We start from the raw sequence: 19,402 nt of genomic DNA, 5'->3' as shown, positions 1-19,402 counted from the left end.
CAGTCCCTTTCCCACTTTAAAAACTTTTCCCCTTTCCCAGATTAGCAACTGAATGCTGTTACTAACCTTTGACCAGGAAGAAGCATTGTCCCTAAAGATAGAAGTAGTATCAGCTTCTCCTCCTAGTTCTGCAAGACATCAATTGTCTGAAACATGATGTAAAAATCTCCCTGCAGGTACAGCATTCACCCTCAGACCTCCATGCACACCGTGACTATATCATTACTAACTTGTCCTGAATGTGATATGCTTATGAAAAATGGCAAGCAAGAAAATGAACCAATAAAACCCTCACACAGCCTCAAAGTCCAGAGGAATAAAACTAGATGAACCACAACATGGAACATGTAGAAAGGGGAGATGCACACTTCACCAGTGACACTATGTACAACATTTTTATCAAGTCACTGACAAATCTGCTTTAGGGCAGAGAAATTTGAAAACATCAGGCAATCAAACTGAAGTCTTTGAAAGAATGATTAATGTGAAAATATGATGAAACTAATGTGCTTGGCTCTGGACTTTCAAAGCACACCCAATACTGGAAACAAATCTGATAGCATCTTGGCAAGCAGTGCCCCTCTGTGTTTCCTGAACATCATTATGTGTCCTCTTTCTTCTCTAAGTCTGATCAAAATGTAATGCTTTTATAGTAGCTACATTTCTAAGGATGTGCTTCCCAGGATATGTATTCATAAACAGAGATGTGTACTTGCATACATACTCTGAATAATTGTGCAGAATTTCACTCTTCCCTCCTGAGACACAAAAAAGCCAAGTATTATTAAATTTACAGCTAGTTCGTTGTAGTTTTCACATAATTTTCTTGATGCGCTGCAGTTTTTTTTTGTTTTTTTTTTAAACAACCAACCAACCAACCAAAAAAAAAACCAGGCTGCCACTTCCTCTCCTGTTTATTATTAAGGCCCTCATTCAGTCTCAGCTACAACTTCAACATCTTGGATTTCTGTCTAAGTTTATTGGTCCCAGGGCAACATTCTGTTTAGCAAATTGTTGGTTGTTTTTTTTTCTCTTCTCTTTGGCTTGCTTTCTCCCCTTCAGTTTTGCATGGAAAAGGAATACATGGGGGAGCAAAAAAGTGGGGGTATTGTTTATATGAGGAAATTACCATGCTTCTGCCTCTTTGGCAGCTAAAGAGAAAGCAGAACCTGTCTGTTAGATGACTGTCACTTACAGCAGTGCTACTGGCTTGGGAAGGGCTCACTGGGTGCTGACTTCCCACAGGTCTCCTCCTTGCCACTGCTTTTTGTGGGCAGTGAAGAGGTGATGCAAAGCTCTGGCATGGACACCTGGCGTTTGGCTGCATTCCTCCCCCCACAAGTAACAGAACGGCCTGCAGAGCTCAGGAAGTAACAAAGGAGCAATGCAGAACAAATAATGCTATGGTCAGCATGAGACTTACTTTTCACTGATTGCCAAGACCCATCAGAATATACTTCATGATTGTGGCCTCTAGTTACTGAGAGCTGGGCACAGAACCAGCATCTGACTGGGGAAGGGGCAAGGGAGAAAAGCAGACCCGGTATTTGTTGATTCAGATGTAAGCACCTAGATTTGGTATTGTGTCTCCCACAATCAATTTTCTTTTCTCACTGACCCACAATATGCCTAATCACTCTTTCATTGCAGGTCTCTGTGCAGTTTGGACATACTTTCCACGGGAAGACATACAATATAACCGATATTTAAGACAATATACTTCAAGGTGGATGCAGAGAGCTCCACAGAGCTGCCTGTCTGCAGGACCAACTTCCTGATCACTCTGCACACCTAAGCAGCCTTCTCTTTACACTGCGAAGTTTAGAACAGTAGTAAATGATACCCACCCTTCCACATATCCACTGTTTTTTCAGACAGAACTAGAGAAAATGCTTGAGTTCCTGAACTGGACTTCCAAGAACAAACTAGAGTTTCAAACCAAATCGCCCAGGGGAGCTGGATAGTAGATAATGAGATAAGCTTAACATGGAGGTGGCTGCACTGAAGTTCAGAGAACGGCATCACCAAGCAATCCAACTCCACTATTTTGCTGTGCAGACAATGGACAGGATGCAGATTTTTTTTATTTTAATAGAAATTTTGCTTTGACAGTTGGCACTTGAAAGGCATTTCACAGCAGGTGTGTCTTGCTGATAAAAAGATACTCAGCTCCACAGAGCCCTTCTATAAACAACAGCAACCAATTCTGACCTGACATAGAACAACACAAACATAGAGGGGCCTTCAGGGAAACCTACCTGCCAATACTGTAATAAAGGCTCTTTGTAAGTGAGTAGGTGCCTAGAAATGTCACTTGAAAAATACAAGACCATAGGTATGCTTTTTCCCTGGCACAGTGTGTGCTGAGAGGAACTTAACATAATCCTTTTTGCAACAGTCTGGGCAGCTTTCATACCATGTAAATGGCTTCTCGTAAAAACTAAGTGGAAAGAGCTGGTGGCTCATACATGCGTAGAATACATCAGGAAGAAAGAAGCGCATGCAGATACATGTTGAGTTTGATGGTGACAAACGGCTACTTTAGAGGGAGGGTCAGGCCAGGAGAGACATCATACTCTAAATTAACCCTTCATAGAGCAAAAAAGCCTCCAGATACTCACACATCGGTTTGAGCTGTCCAATTAGTTCTTCTTTTGTCCATTTTGCCCATTCTTTCTTGTCTGTATTTATTGAGCACAAGATAGGGCCGCATGGTTTCCCACAGTCCTCGATGGCTGGTACATTCAGGTAGTGCACCAACACGATGTCTGGGTTCTACAAGGAGAACAGAGAACAAAGGTTACGTAGTTGGACCTGTCCCTGACTCAGTGCTCTCTGTATTTATCTTCCTAAGTAAAATTACAACAGAAAGCATCATAATTAGACCCCACGATATACCATCTTTCCCTGAGATCAGAGCTGTTCTTTCGGTGATGTGGCAAAAGGCAAGATACGACACTTTGCACACAGCTTCTTCCTTGAGAGCCCTTTGCTGAAAAGTCTCCCTGTTCCCTTTGCTCAGTGTGAATGCTTTTTTCAACCCATACAACAAAGAATACTTGCAAGAGGCCCGCAAATATCTGTTGCAACAAACACCAGGCCACTTGCTTTAGTTTAGGGGATCTGTGATCTGTTGGATCAAATGCTTTTATTAGCTCTGGTCCACATCAGACTATTTCAAATATGTGGAAGTTCACCTGAGAGCATCAGTGATAGCCACACTTTCAGTACAGCTGCAGAAAGAGGGAGGGAAGAACCAAAGAAGCTAGCAGTACTGCAAGAGTGTCCCCAAGGACAGGTTCTTTTCAGACAAGCCTGTAATTTCTTGTCTTTTGAAGAGCTTGCAGATTTGTGATGAAAACAGCAAGCTGCGGAAGGTTGGGACTGGAAGAGACTGTCTTTTGCAGCACTGCTGAAAAAAAACAATCTGGAACAACTGCAAGGCAGTCGCTCCTGCAGGGTTGTTCAGTGCATTACGCTCTTTCCCAATGCACCTTCTTACGAGAGCTGAGGGAAAGAAAAGAAATGCAACACTGCTTTGACGCACTGCAGCGTTGTCCCACTGACAGAGACATTTCAAGTAGGGAGCTTAGCAGTGTGTTACCACCGTGTGAGTAAATGAATCATCTTAACAACAGCAACCAAAACAACTCAGCTAGTTCCCAACAGCATCCCTGGGATATTGTACGATAGATAACAAGAAGATTGAGAAGTTGATTTCTTTCCCTTAAGTCATTTACTCCTAACTCCACAAACTTTAATGACTGCTTTGGAATTATTTATAAAAATAAATAGGATAATGGTGTAATTAAAACTCTAATGTTTCATTAATGTTGTTACAGCCCCATTCTGAGTGGGAGAGGGAATACAATCCATCATTTGTTTGCAAAGGGTGTGCTAATGGGAGTACTTGCTTATGAAACCCACAGAGAAGTAGAGCAATATGTAGACACTTGCACCAAGGAAAATACTAGAGCAGCAAAACTGCCCTGTAAATGCAACCAGTGGGAGGTAGCTTCTGATGGGCGAAATGAGAGAAGCCAGGCACGGTGCATCTTGCAGCTGTGCCTGAAGCACACCCAGGGCAGGAGCTTGCTGTCTGCTGGCTTCCCTGCCCACACGCGTGCAGGGCAGCGCTCCCGTCCACCGAGTGCAGGGGCAACCACACAAGACCTGTCTGCTACTGTGCCCAGGGAGCGTCCTGCACATCCCAGAGCAGAAGGCAGCTGGCCACGTCTCCCAGCTCCCTGAGACCTGCTGAGATGCTGCTGGCAGCCAAAGGACCATCCCTTCATACAGCGCTGGTGCGCAGCCAGCATTGCAGCACATCAGCCCTACAGAGTATGCTCGCCTGCTGTCTGCAACCCTGTGCACTCTGGCACCTAGCGGAGCTCCACTAATCACACCGTCCCTCACCGTTTGGAGGAGAAGCTCTCATTTTAGTTAGGAAGAAAGGGAGAGCAAAGTGAAACTTTCATTTTTTCCCCCTCTGTTGATGAAAATTGTAAGTAGGAGATTTTCAGCGAAGATTCTGTTAATTACAGTACAAAGTTCTCGAAGCCTGTGTTCAGAAAGAGTTGCATTGCACAGGGAAGAAGCAAGGAAAACTAATAAGGAAGTGTTAACAACTTATTTTGGAGTCGTTCTGCAAAGTGCTAAAGCAAAGAAAATTATCAGCTCTTCCATTCCTAACATTCTCCTTAAGACAAACCATTGGAACTTTTACATTCCATTTTCATGCATGTAAAGCCTGCCAATTCACAGGGCACATCTTTTCTGTCCCAGATGAGAGACAGACAAAGAAGGGTACATAAAACACTATGTCCTATCTTTGCAGAGCGCTGCAAGGTTCACCCTTTCCACACCACAGCACACATCCTCAAGCAACCGTGCAAAACAGAGCTACATTTTTTCTTTCAGCCTTCCAGTTTCCAAGGAATTTTGGCCTGTTTAACTCACTGAAGACAATGGAGGTCACAACAAGGCACTGAGATCAGGACAGGGGTGTGCTTGTTGATTTATTCTGGCCTGGTGGGAGCAGGAGGTCTGGCTGCACATCCCTGCTAGGACACATGGTGAAATGGCCAAGCCACTTACAAAAACAAGCAGATGGAGCTGCTCAGGAATGGGGAGGTGATGAAGGGAAGTTTTAAAACATTACTGTCCTCATGTATAATTCAGAAAAGATTTGGATAATAAAAATGATTACCTACATACCCAAACAGTCTCCATCAGCTAATTTAACTTAATTAGTGATTTAGATGATGAAGTAATAAAAAGTAATATGCTTCAGAGATTTCATGTAAAGACACCTCTTGCTCTCACAGAAGTTTCAAAGAAGAAAGCAAGGACACACTGCTGCTGACAGGCAACACAAATTCTGCACGTGCTTCTTGCTTTATTTCAGATAAGAGGTATTTTTTGTAGCTTGAGAGTTCCTGTTTGTCACCAGGCAAGTCAGGATGACAGAAAACCTGACATTTGGAGATGGAAAACAGACTCCAGTACAACTACATCCTCAGTACTATATTCAATGCATTCACAGATTACAGCTTTTGCTACACATTGTCTCCAGCTCCTTATTTGCCTATGTGCACACATGCTTGTAAACCAGAAACTGGCAAGACATCTTTTTACTCATAATTTCAATTTGAATCAAGCTTTGCATTTGTCCCTATCCAACTGGCCTGCTCCGGGTACACAAAACCTGCTTTCTGTCTGTAGTGACAGTAACTCGCATGCAGGAAACATGCCAGCACACTGGATGTGCCATCTCAGAAACCCTGCACCTGGGAGGCAAGGAAGTCCTGCAGGGAACCCTTGGACAGCTATTGAAGGATCTGGAAACGGTCCTGTCAAAAAGCTGTTAATATTTTCAATGCACAGACCCTCAGCAGAGCTACTTTGCTTCCCACACATCAGAAGCAAAGTTGCTGCCATCTGTCCCTGAACTGGGGGAGTCTGCTTGGCTTGCTGAATCCTGCGGCATCCAGTCCTCCTCCTGAGCAGGTTCTCCTTAGGGTTGTGGAGAAGCTTGTTCTGGTATTCCTGGTGTTGTAGGGTAAGCAGAAGACAGCACAACAAGTGGTTAAAAATACAACAAGCTGTTAGCTTTGAAAAAGAAAAATGCCACTGTAACATCTGTCTGACTCTAGTTTGCAGCTTCATCAGCACTAAGTGGTCAATAAATCAGACTGGCATGGCGTTACGTTTCTTCTATGGCATAACCATTAATCTAATGCCGGTTCTCATGAAAAATGGAAGAGAAAAAAGTATGTGATAGTGAAAAACGTATACATTATCCAGAAAGTAATAATAGCATGTAATGGTGCTGCAGACCTCCCAGCATGATGGCTGGAGCACAGAGGCAGCCTCCCTGTGCTACCCACTATGTGCCATTTAAATTAACCAAGTAAATCAGCTATTGTTTGTTCCACCAGCCCCCTTCATGACTATTTTTTCATATTAGCAGAGACACAAAGCTGAAAACAAGCAAGGTTTTTCTAGCTCCCGAATTCTGTCAAACAGGGAGCACATAAATGCAAAGAAAAGCATGTCCAGTCTATAAAGGGCTGGACAATGCTAGGATGAAGAAACTACAGGTACCTGCAGCACACCAAGCTTGACAGGTCTGTGAAGGAAACCTCTCTCTCATTTCAACAACTGCCTTCTGTTTGCTATACAGCACTAGACTGGAAGCCCTGTGCACAGGGACGTCTCCCCTGTCATGCAGAAAGGAATAACCAAATGCACACACACACACAAAACACCCTTCCTACCCTTCCCACCCTGAAGCATGGAATATTTATTTATATATTTATTTATTTTTAAAAAGGAAAATCAAAACCAGTTTCTGGCCAGCTTTCAGCTGCTCAGCAATGGCTATCAGCTCAAAGCTAAATCCCACTGGCAGTGGCCATAGCTGAAAATATTTTATTTGGAACAATACCTCCGAGCTGAGGGAAAGTTTTACATTTGTACTCCCTGATAGAAGAATGAAAGGATATAAATCACCCTCAAGGATGAAGAGCATGGGTGAATTTAACCTGAGCCACCCTGCGAAGAAATAACCCCCATATATGTGCCAGGGCTCCAGGATCGGTGGCCGTTAGCTCTGCTCCACCAAGTGCCCAGCCACTCTGGATTCTGCTAGATACTAGTGTTACGTCTTTGACGTCAAACTTGTGAAGCTTTACGTGTTATTAAAACATGTAAGGTGAAACCAGCCTTTCCTGGCCCCAGTGGCTTACCTGCAAAGCAAAAAGGTAGGCAGGCATAAGGCTCAGAGGAGCTCAGCTCCGCACGGATGTGGCCCTGCTGCGGAGGGGTCCCCACGCTGCGGCCAGGCAGGATGGGCTCTCCTGGCAGCACAAAGACTGCAAACAGACTCCATTTGCCCCAGGTCACGGGAGACACCGCAGTCTACTGCATGGGACTCTGTGGGCCACGTCCTGCTATTAACTTTGTTAATTGCCAGTGAGAACAGGTTTATTAATGCCCTGGTTGTAGGAAATACAGTGCAACGCAGCTGCTCTATATGGAGTAATGATCACCGTTCACTGAGGATCCCTCAGACATCACAGCCCCTCCTATACAACCAAAAACAAATTAAAAAACAAGGCCATGCATCCCATTTGCCCTAAGGTAAATAAAATCTAGAAGTTTGCCACACCAAGCCCTGCAATTCCCAGCCTGTGAACCAGGGGAAGCCACCATGCAGAGCACAAGCTTCAGCTGACAGCTTTGTCTCACAGCGTGCTGGGGCTAACAAAGTGCTGGTGTTCCCTTTTGGAGTGCTGGCTCATAATGTAATTCAATAATTATTTAAAATAGAAATAAAAGGAGGACAAAAGTCATGCAGTTTGTTACATAACTGCCTGTTTTGAATGAATTCAAGTATTGTTAAGTTTTTGTTGCTTTCACCCCTGACATTATAAAAAGTTTTTATCTGTTCTGATGGCTATTCATTCAAGATACTTTGTTTTCCTCAAACCATTCAAAATACTGAAAAGGAATCTCATCTTTCTGGGAACATAACTCACATCCACCCATATGGGGTAGACTGGATTAACACCTAACAGATTAACACTCAGAAAAACATAATACAAAAGGTTTCCAGGGGCTGCTGTTACACGATGCTTCAGTACCAACAGGTAACTCTAAGATGGACACTGAGAGTATCTGTGTGTCATCTATACACATCTTCTGCTATTTATAGCAGGATCTATTTGGAGAGTTTACTCTATATTTTTAATGGTTTGAGAATAGAGCCTGGGATACCTGAAATACAAGGTGCACAAGGCACAAATACACAACGGACACAGAAGTAATTGTTTTTTTTTTTTTCCCATTTAAGAGACTAAGTGCTGGCTTTAGACAAGACTACTGCTTTAAATCCCAGTATTTTCTTTTTCCTTGAACTATTTTCTAATTGAGGTCATGCTGTGGAAGGCAACCTGGTGGCTGATGCATTAGAACATATTAATCTTTCATAGCAACAGCAAAAATGAAAAGATTACAACGCTGACTTTAAAGGCACAATTCAGTGCCTTAAATTATCTTGAGCTGGGCATATTTAATTAGAGAGAACAAGACAACTAGTAGACACGTAGCATAGCCCTGTCACCCAAGAGCTGAAGGGAAGCAGCTGAGCCCCCACAGAGCTGGACGCAGACGGCGAGCACGAGGCCCTCCCTGCGGTGCGGCCAAGAGGCGAGGAAGGACGAGCTTGGCTCCCCGAGGGGCAGGAGCAGCGGCTGAGCGAGGTGAGGCGAGAGGCACGTGGTGGCCAGCAGGCACCTCTTCAGGGCTTGCGGAGGACATGCGGCAGGCGTGAAGGAGTGGGCCGTGGCAGACCTCTGCAGGGTGCTAGTACCTGAGCCAGGGAGCAGAATCCCTTTGATGATAAACGTGCTCCTCCTGGGGCTCGCCTTTCTGCGCTCCCGCACCCAGACGACGGGGTGCTGCCCGCCGCGCCAAAAGGCTCCTGCCAGCAGGGCCCGAGCTGCCCGGGCGCTGTGCCCCATGAGCAGTACACGCACTGGCCTGAAATTCTCGCCACCAACTCAAGGAGGCTTCTCATGAGAAATCAGGCTGAGAGCTTAAATTTTAGTCTGTAAAGCTCTTTGAATTAACCTTATATCCTATGCCTCCAGTGGCATTGAAGAGATGGGGGAATTTATTCCCTTTCAAAAGCACCCTCAGGAACACAGGACACCTGGGGGCAGCAGGGCAGAAAGAGACATCAGCACGTATATAGTTTTAAATCTAGTTAAATCACAGAGATATTTGCTGGCTCTGCAGTGATCTGGATGCCCACAGCAGTCTTTCCAACAGACCTTTCTAGCACCCAGGGAAGCGCTGGGAACAGAGACTAAGCAGCAGCCAGCCTGCGGGAAGCCAGCGGTTTTCCCTCCACTTCCAACCCTGCATCCTGGCTATGTCTGTGGCCACTGGATTTACACTGTATGGGTATCACAGACTTCTTTGAAGATCAGTCAGCCCAGAATTATAAAACCTAGCAATTTTGCCTGTTTCTCAGACCTTTTGAGATTTTTTGTTTAAATCAACTGATTTTTGAGAAAAGAAAACGGCATCAGGTTGATACAACTCCACGTACCACAGACAAGGAAAAGAACTGTGAAGGGCTTGGAAAACTAAAAAATGAGTTTTTACGCTCATGTAATTACAAGAGTGAGATTTCCTGCAATTGTTTTAAAGGGAATCAAATTTAATAGGGCTGTATGTTTTGTAATATGCTCCCCAGTTCCTCCTTAATACCTTGGTAAGGGAAGATCAAGTGTAATCAGTAAAGTAATTGCACTGTTCTACATTATATGCCTCAAAAGAATGACTAGAGGGTACAAAGCCACTGCAGGGCAGGGTTTAGATTAGAAAAATACAGGTTTTCCTTTTGTTACTTTCTTTTTCAATCCTTCTTTGTCTTCCTTCTTCCTCTAGCTGCTACTGGTGTTCCTTGACAACCCACACGTGTCTCCCACTTACAGACCACCTGCTGCACCAATGACAGGGGCAAATTCCCACTACTGTCTGGCAGCACTGCTCGCAGGAGCCTGAGCAGCCAGCCTGCAAAGAGCATCCTTGACTGAAATGCTCATCTGTCCTCAATGTGCTGGCAGTGACATCCCAAATACAAACAGGAACGAAACTCTGGTCTCTAACACCTCGTCCTCGAGGCTTGCCAAAGCACCACCACTGATGATGGTGTATTTTATATACAAAGAGCTGTCCTCGAATACTCCTAGGGATCACAGTTATTTAATATGCACTTTGAAAACAGGAAAATGCAGTGCTGAAATTCCTGGCCTCCAAAATTCCAAACAGAAATTTGTTTCTGAGTTGTCTATTACCTTTCAGAAGAACGTCTCCTGTGTCAGTAAAAAGTATAACAGAAGGTGATATTGCACAACTAGAAGCGTGAAGCAAAATAAAACAAAAGGCACTTCTTTTTCTCATGCAGGTTATTATTCTTCCAAACAATGGAAATTTCTTTTCGTCTGTGTCACTGCTCCCAGCTGGCAGCTTTAACTTACACAGGCAGCTGACAGGGACAAGATAATTCTGCCACGAGCTAGGACTGCATTTGTTCATCTAGAAACACCCAGCTGAGCCAGAAGTGCTGACACCTAAGTCCTGAGTCTTGGCACCTGGGGACAGATGAGTAGCAGGGAGTTCTCCGGTCTTCCTTGTTGCTCTAGAGCAATGAACTCGCCGCAGCACAGGAGCATTCACTAGGACCGGGTCAGAGGAGACGCAAGTCTTTGGTGCCCGAACACTCACGGTGCTTACAACACCCTGTACGTGGTGCACTGAACAACATATCCCGGGCTGCCAGACCATGCACTGCCTCAGCTCAGCTCCAAGGCACAGAGGAGTTTGCAAAGAGGTTTCCCAAGAGGACGGTTCCATACGGTGGCAGATTTCAAACTTCAAACTACAGAATAAGGCAGAGAAGCTGAAGGAGAAAAAGCTACTATTGCTTCACTCAAAACCACGATTTTTACTGTTTTCCAGTCATTCCTTTATCATGGTACATCTGGACCATTGAAAGACCAACCGGAGACTTCAATAGTTATCTCGCAGTCAGTCATACAAGCTGCCCAGAAGCTGTTTGAGTGAGTTTAATAACCTTCTAAAGAATTAATGCAGCTATATGATTGCTTGCGTATAAAAAAGTAGCCATGATCAAAGCACGTAAACTTATAGATAGCGACCTGCCCACTTCATCTTGCTTAGGAATATTCTTTCTTAATACACACCCAGCTCATGAAAATCACGTAACTGCAATGGATCCATTTAACCCAGCTGATGTATTTAATATTTATTACTTTTTAAGGGAGATAAATTTGCTACGGAAATCATTGAAGCATCTGTTCCTTCTTTCTGTCACTTGCTCTCTCTGGTTGTCCAAGTTTTGAATTGAGGTTTAACAGCTTATTTTGCAAAAGCCCTGAGATTCTTCAAACAATAACTCTGAGGGCACAGCACAGGTTACTTTGGATTTGAATTCCTAAGAGGTACTCTTACTAAGAGGAGACAGCAAAATCTGCTCCAGCACTGCATATGTAGTTTCAAAACATGTTGCATTACCCATGCAAATGCTAACCAATCCTTACCAAATTAGCACAGAGAAATGTAAATAACTAGGTATTGAATATGATTTAACAGTGCCAACCTCTTTTTAGACTGTTACTCTGTAAAAGATTTACTACTGATTTATTCAGACTATTTTTCCCCTATTAAATGAAAAACAAGTGCAAGGCACAGAACCCTTAGCTGACATTTCTAAGGACTTTGCTTTATTTTCATAATTCAGTACAGAACCTCCTATTCCTCCTTCTGTTTTTATAGCAATCTTGATATGGGAATTCTGTCACTGCATTTCAAACAGACACAGAGCTAAACTCAAAACACTTCCATCCTCATCATCTTCTAGAAATGCCAGCATTTACAAAGCATGCCCCAAGTGGCTTCTACCCTTTCCCAGCTAACCCAAGCTAGAGATGCAATAATAGCTGGTCTGGAATAACAAGAAATTTTAATTTCAAAGCTCTACTGACATTCACCAAGTGCTTTCAAAGTTTATAACAACAGAACACACTGCTTCAAATTCTGTTTTGAATGCAGATGGTGCAGTTTTTTCTCTGATGTGCTGTTGGTCTAGTTTGCCTCAATAACCCTATTACCTTTTAAATATTAATGCATTTATATGAATTAAGAACAGTTCAATGTATACCTAAAGATACACCTTTTTTTTTTTAATTGGTATTTTTTTAGGCAGACCAAGAAATAGAAACTTGACATTTCCAAATACCAAGAGAGAATACCTCAGGAGAACGTACCCAGAGTTCAAAATAAGCTTTCCCTCCAGAGACATGCTGTCCCTCAGTGATGTTCCTGAAGCATCATCAAGCTCAAAGCTATTTTTGCATGTATGCAAACGCATCAAAAGCGCTTGGAAGCTGATTGCCCCTCGAAATCTGTATAATCCCTGCCCCACACAGCCCATCTTCCCACATGCCTACCAGCAAGGGAACTTTCTGAAGCATCAGAAGTTAGCAGCAGCTCCTGCAGTGACCTCTGCGGCACTGAGCAGCGAAGAGCAGCTCTTCTAAGGTTCTGCAGTGGCTTTCCCATCCACTTGTACCCAGGAAGACACAAGACTGCTGCTAGGCACGACAGACTCACAATGTACCTGCGTTCTGCCACAATCCATGAGAGGACCAAGTGCTTGCCTCTGGACTGGCACACGTGGCAGGTGCTGGAATAACCCACGCTTCAGCCCTGCCTGACAGGCAAGGCTGTTGCAGCCTGATCCTTCCACTGAGCCTGTCACACAGGCATGTAGCTGCTGGGCCACGAGACGGAAAAAAGCATCACAAAAAAGAGTCGTGTAAAAAGTTCCTGGTAGTATGCTACTACCTGCTACTTGTCTTTTGTTATTTCTGGCAGATGTCTGGATTGTGCAAATGGCTTTTACAACTGTGGCCAGCACGTGCCAGTCCTCCCCCCAGGAGGACACAGTGCACAGCAGTTCTCAGCACGTCCCCTATTTCTCCCACAGGTACAGCACAACAAGTTCAGAAACACAGGGTTCCAGGTGACAGAAAAGGATGCAAGCAACACCTTGATGCCTGCCTGGAGGAATAGCAGATGAATGCCATTTAATGTTCCATGTAGCTGATCTGGTACACGGTAGCCAATGAATCCTTTTTATTTTCATTCTTTGGCCACGCTCTGAGGGCTTTGTCATTTATAGTTTCTTTAAAATTTGTTACTTTTGATATCAGTGACTGGTAATAGAATTCCTGGGAGAAGAACATCAGTAATGTTCAAAACACGTTCATAATGTTGGCTTTGATTGTCCTGCAACATTTTTGTTCCTATAGCGTAACCCTTCTGACACTGCTATATAACACATAGGTTATTCATTGGAGGTTTTGTTGTGCCTTTATTATTTTTTCAGACAAAAGTAACTTGCTATGTCAGTGAGTCCAAAGTTCCCCTTAGTGTTACACATTTTCAGTTTTGGAGTCCAACTTTACTTTGCATTTAAGGTTCTGAGAAAATATATGGATATGTGAGTGTAATGGATTAACACCAAAGCGCATCCATTTGTTTGGCTGATGGGGCTTCTGTCTGAAAAAAAGAAGTTTCAAGACATTTTTCTTCCTTACCTTTCCATTTCAACATTTCCAGTGCTTTGACTTAGTGCTAGACACGTTGGATACACTGTATGATTGACCTGCACGATCAGCAAAGTCCAGGCTTGGCAGGCTTCAGAAGCACGACCTCCACCTCTCAAGGCTGCCAGCCCCTGAATCCATAGGGATAGCCCTGGGGCTAAACAAGCGTTGGAGAACTCGGCTTATCTTGGAGTTGTATCTTAGTACTGTTCACCAGAAAGCAAAGTTCATACCTGTCATACAAAAAGTTGTATCATACCAACCAGAGGTTCTAGGATTACAGGTAAGTACATCGTTGTAGCTTAGATCTATTTGGAAGGCAACAAAAGCAGTCCCCAGAATCTGAAGGTAAGTTCTCAACAATAACAAACTCCCCACTAAGTTCACTGTGTCATTGAGTCGTCCTTTTTTGTTTTTAAAAGATAGAGACACAAGGAAAACATGAAATCTAAAAAGCATTGTCAACTTGAATGATTTTCCAGGTTCTTGTCACTGAACGACCACCATCCCTTAGAGCAGAAGGCAGGCAATAAAACCAATAGAACCAATAAAGGAAAACTGTGCGGAGCTTGACAGATCTGGCTATCTCTGGCATATGACGGACTATTTTACCAGGCAGGCAAATTGGAACTACATCAGACTTGTCTATAGGGTGAGAACTCAACAAATCCAGCACTGACTCCCTAATTTTTAACTGTTAAATTCTACTAAAAGAATGTCCATTTTGAAAGACCATTCAAAAGATTTCTCAGAATGTATTTGCACCTGATATAGCAGTTGCTCAATAATTGCTCTGTAATTTCTTACCTCTGATGAATGTAACGTGGACCTAGCCTGTTCTCTAACACTAGTAATTTTTCACTGCTGCTTAACGTACCTCAGCTTGCTAACTTTGTTTGTCCGCATAGATAATTCCTATAGACATCCAAGGAGGTTGATATGAGTTCTGATTAAAACCAAATCATTTCTGTGCCTGGATATGATATCCTCAGTATGTAAGGCTGAGGATGATACTTTCTTATGATGTGGTGGTAAGTCTGGGGGGTGTCCAGAGAGAGGAAGCCGGTGACCATCTCCCTGTGCCGTTTACTCTGGTTCTGGAAAACCAAACATTCATTCTCTGCCAGGAGCCAGGCGGACTGAAAACACGGTGGCTGCTTACGGGTCCAGCCCAGTGATGACTCTCTTGTTATTTGCATTTCTCCAAACACTGAAAAATTGATTAGAAGCTTTAATTGTTCTCTGAAAGATGGAATACTTAAATCTGTGTGGCGAGCCTGCTCTAAATGTTTTGCAGCAAGTCTGTTACCAAACTCTAGATGTAATTTATCCAAGAACTCGTTAACATTTCCTCTGTCCACTCACTGAATGGATGTGCTTTTGCAGGCACTTATTTACCAATAAATTACAACAGTCCTAAATCATTAGCAACAAAGTAAATTGTTTTAATTGATCTGAACTTTTTTTTTTTCAATGAAGGAACTTTGTTTCTATATAACTCCACTTGCTTACAAACTATAATAGCATGTTAATCACTTAGAGCTTATCATCTTTAAAATGCTCTGAAAAGTTGCACGGTTGAAATGCTTTGCTGAAGAGTGAATTTACACTTCCACGTCTCTTGCCCATTCATGTTTGTAACGAACACTGTTTTGTGAACTTTGTAAAGGTTCAAGGACTTGTCTATGGCTCAGGTGGTACACCAAGACAACAAGCCACATAGAGCTATTTTATATTGAAGAACAGAATTTCAAGACATGCCTATTCTTGCCACACCATCCACAAACATCCATACACAATATGCACAGGAGGTTTTTTTCTGTGTTTTAGGGATCTTAGAAGACTATACAGATTTAAAAAATTTCAAGACTTCTTTTAGTACAACCTCAGCCAAATAAAGGCTCAGCTCTTATTGATAAATATCACCAAAAAACCACCAAGCTCAACTCCTTCCTGCTGTCTGAGTAACGGCAACCTCTGCAAACAACAGCAAAGAGGCAATCTAAAACAAGCAAGGTGAACTGCCAGTTAGCATAAACACGTTTTCTATTCAGATTGGTTGTGGGGGTGGTTCAGAGGAAATATTCGATTTATGAATAGAGTATAAATGGCATCTTTCAAAGTAACAGTGTTAGGCACAGATTAGTTCTCCATCCTTGTTGCTTCTGATAGGGCTAATCACCACCCTAAATGAGTGTTTCAGCTGAACCTGACACTGGAAATCACATATAATTATACTGATTAATTTTGCTGAAAACATGCAGTGTTTTGCTATAGAAGTGTAAACATAATATGGTGAAAGGGTGATACAAATAGTAAAAGCTGACTGCTGTTCAGAAAAAAAAAATGCTCAGGTGCTAAAGACATTTGAGTGACTGCATTTATTAAAAGAGCAACAATGATTTTCACATCTGCTCACCAATTTCTACAAAAAAGGCAGAGGAAAAATGGTGGACATATGATTCACAAGCATGGTTGCAACCTACTAAATGCATCAAATTATTTAAATATACCTCAAAATAAAATGAAATATAACTTTATAAAAGGACTCCTTGAAAAAGCACCAGTACTACAGACCACCTGCATATTAAGTGTGTGGACTGGCCAAGGAAATGGGTAGATCAAATAAGGGAGCGTTGGCTGTTAGTGCTAAAGACAGAGGCAGTATCAAAGAAGAGGGAACTTCAGCTGATTTCCTGGGAGTGAGTTATTTAGAAGCTAGTAAAAGAAATGTAAAAGGCAATGTAACAAAAAGAGATTGCAAGAGGAAAAAGAAAACACACCTAAAACTGGGAGTTCCTTCTTTGTCTTTCCTGTGTAACATCAATATTTCAGAAGAAACTAGATCAGCTCTAGAAACACACTTGTCATCAGCACCTAAAGAAGAGATACTATTTCTATGGGGGGGGGAATGACAGCAGAATTTCAACAACAAAGCCCAATAATTTCACACAAGAAACCAGCACTATACATAGCTAAAAAGAAATGCATCTGCTTTATGCACAACATTCTGAAAAGCCACTGAAAGAAAACTGCTTGGTTTTCAATTTTAAAGTGGCACTTAACCAAATACTATCAGTCTTCAGAACTATTGGTAAGGAAAAGTAGCAAATTACTTGTTTTTCCCGCAGCACCTAAAATTACAACAGCTATGCTATCGGTCCCTTGTTACCTAAAAGTCAACACTTACAGAGTTCATAAATTGCTGTGAACATTCCTCCTGTGTGCTGCCTTTTGGGGTGGCACCGTCAGTTCTTTGGATGGTTTAGCTTATTTACTAAGAAACAAAAAACTTCTACAGCAAAGCATCTGAACTAGACAGAGAAAAAGCATGGGTTTGATGGAAAATAACATTTTACCATACCATCCACATATCTTTAACCATACCATCCATGTATCTTTAACCTGTAAACCCCTTTCATAGAAATCAGAGCATGGTATGTCTTGGTCTCTTGAAGAAGCATTGCCTTTGTACGAGGCAGTGCCCCGCTCTCCTAACTGCTTTGCATCAGAAGTCGTTTTCTGGCTCCCTATGCACCAGCTGTCTGTGCCAGACGAGCTTTTGGTGAAGAGGAAATAGAGCGGGGGCCTCCAAGATAATCACATTTCCCGAAGAAGCACTGTCAGCTGCCTACGAAGAGGGGCCCGTTGCCAACAGTTGACGCACCAGTGCCTGAGCAGAACAGCAAAAAGTAGACACCTGCCTGCAGGTGCGCACAGCGCCTTGGGAGCACGAGAGGACCTGGGTTTGCTCCCCCCGCATAGAGCCTGAAGATAAACGGAAGAGAGAAGAGTGCATTCGCCTCCTCCACATAAACATGAAGCTGCAGCTCAGTAAGTAACATTAAGTCTGACATGGGGAAGCTGTGATGCATTACTCACCCTGCTAAGTTTAATGTATAATTTAGAAAGATATCACCAAAATGGAAAAGAGAACATCTTTAAATAGCTCTGAAGGGTATTCAGCTCAGGCATTGCACACAGTTAATGTTTAAGAAAAGCTGCTAGCCCAGTGGCAGCAAACCACCCCATGCCGAATAATCTGATTTAGATGCATCTCAACACTGAAACACTTTAGAAATAACTCATTCGTTTTTGTAGGCCAGATTTAGGCTTTGTATTGAGTCTTAGCTATTACCGTGCTGCCTGATGACCAAAAGCCATCAGATCTGAAAGCCTTTATCCTCCAACTGTTGCTCAGTATAATAGGCAGCCTCAACTAGGCAGTATGAACCTGCATCTTGAAGTTAAAAATAATCCCGAATTATATTAAAAAGACCTTAGAGGATGTATCACGACAATAAAATTTAGTCACCACAAACCATCCCAATGCTCACATAGTACAACATGTAAGTTGGTATTACTTTGGTTTAAAAGGAAAGCGTATAAACTTTGCCATACTATTTTGAAGAAATATTTATCTCAGGGAAAATGTGAACTTTCCCATGGCTTAGGGAGCCTTTTGCCCTTTCTGCTTTAGAGGGATGGTGCAGAAGAGGGGCACTCCAGCTGTTTTTTTGCTTCTGTTTCAGGAGGATTGTACATGGGTGACTGTCAGTCCAGCCCCTGCCTAACAGGAGAAGCACTAACAAGGAAAATTTTTGCTGGATGAACTTGCTGCAAGCATCCCCTAAAGTCTACATTTCAGAATCAATGACTTCATGCAATCACCAGAGCTCCTATGAAAAATATTTTGATGATTAGGGATGCCATGTTAACATAAAGAACTTGAAGAGCGTCTGGCAGAGCAAAGATACCTCCAGCTGGTCTCCCAGCAGCAGAGCAAGCCAATGCCACAGGGACCATGGAGAAAAAGGTGCAGGGAGAAGGTCAGCATGGTCCAGCCCTACATGGGCTTGTAATGGTGCCCGTTCAAGCCTGTCACTTGTGTCAGCTCAGGATCAGTTGAGCTTTTTGTTGGAAGATTTCCAGCAAAGCTGATGAATCTTCAGAGCTGCTGCCCTGCATAGCTCAGTGCAGCTCTAAGTCAGCAAGCTCAGCCAGCTCTCCAGCAGATGCCTTGGCCACACAGGGAGAAGCTCAGCCTTCTAGAAGTGAACTACTACAGGGAGTTCACTTGTGGAACTGAAAAAGTGCTGTGAAACAGGAAGGAGAGAAATCAAATGGGGGACACTGACAAGAAGCCCTCAGTCGCTTGCCAAAGGTGCGGCAAGTCTCTCATTCCCCCCTGACGGGACAGTTTGAACAAGCTCACGGCCGAGCAGGGCCTTTGTGATTCCTGCCCGCATCACTGGGCCCCGCACCATGCTGACAGGGCTTCACTGCGATCTCGGGCAAGTCTCAGGTAGCCCCTCGTCATCACTGCATGTGATCTGGAAGCAACAGTTTTCCCCTGGGTTCTCTTCCGTATGGATGTTGTGACCTACACCATCCATTAAACCCCAAAATCCTCATGTGGAAAATGCAGAAGCTTCAAGGTAGCTGTTTTGCTCTGCGTTCAGCTGGACCAGGAGTGCTCCCCTAGTTTGAGCAGTTTTTATTTAGTTAGTGTTTATTTTTTACAAAACAGACTGCGCCCACTAAATCTAACATTGTTTCAGTTCAGAGATGTAATAAAGAAATAGCACACCCTTCCCAGAGCTTTTATACTTGAAATCTCATCAAAAGAGAAATGCAGATTGATAAATTATGCAGCCCTACCCTGCCTATCACATTTGGCTGCTCTGTGGAGTCTC

The 19,402-nt window shown here is 43.2% G+C and overlaps 1 protein-coding gene across 7 annotated transcripts in view; it reads right to left on the bottom strand.

Moving 5' to 3' along the window:
- The window catches only part of CAMTA1 (calmodulin binding transcription activator 1), a 376,339-nt gene that overhangs the window by 65,187 nt on the left and 291,750 nt on the right, over positions 1–19,402 (bottom strand). For all 7 annotated transcript variants that reach the window (XM_066982026.1, XM_066982030.1, XM_066982029.1 and 4 more), the window contains one exon: positions 2,622–2,775. In XM_066982026.1, coding sequence (XP_066838127.1) covers positions 2,622–2,775 — 154 coding nt within the window. The remainder of the gene's footprint in view (positions 1–2,621; positions 2,776–19,402) is intronic.

Source organism: Anser cygnoides, chromosome 23, assembly GCF_040182565.1.
Source record: "Anser cygnoides isolate HZ-2024a breed goose chromosome 23, Taihu_goose_T2T_genome, whole genome shotgun sequence".
NCBI lineage: Eukaryota > Metazoa > Chordata > Aves > Anseriformes > Anatidae > Anser > Anser cygnoides.
This window is presented reverse-complemented; position numbering and strand designations above follow the sequence as displayed.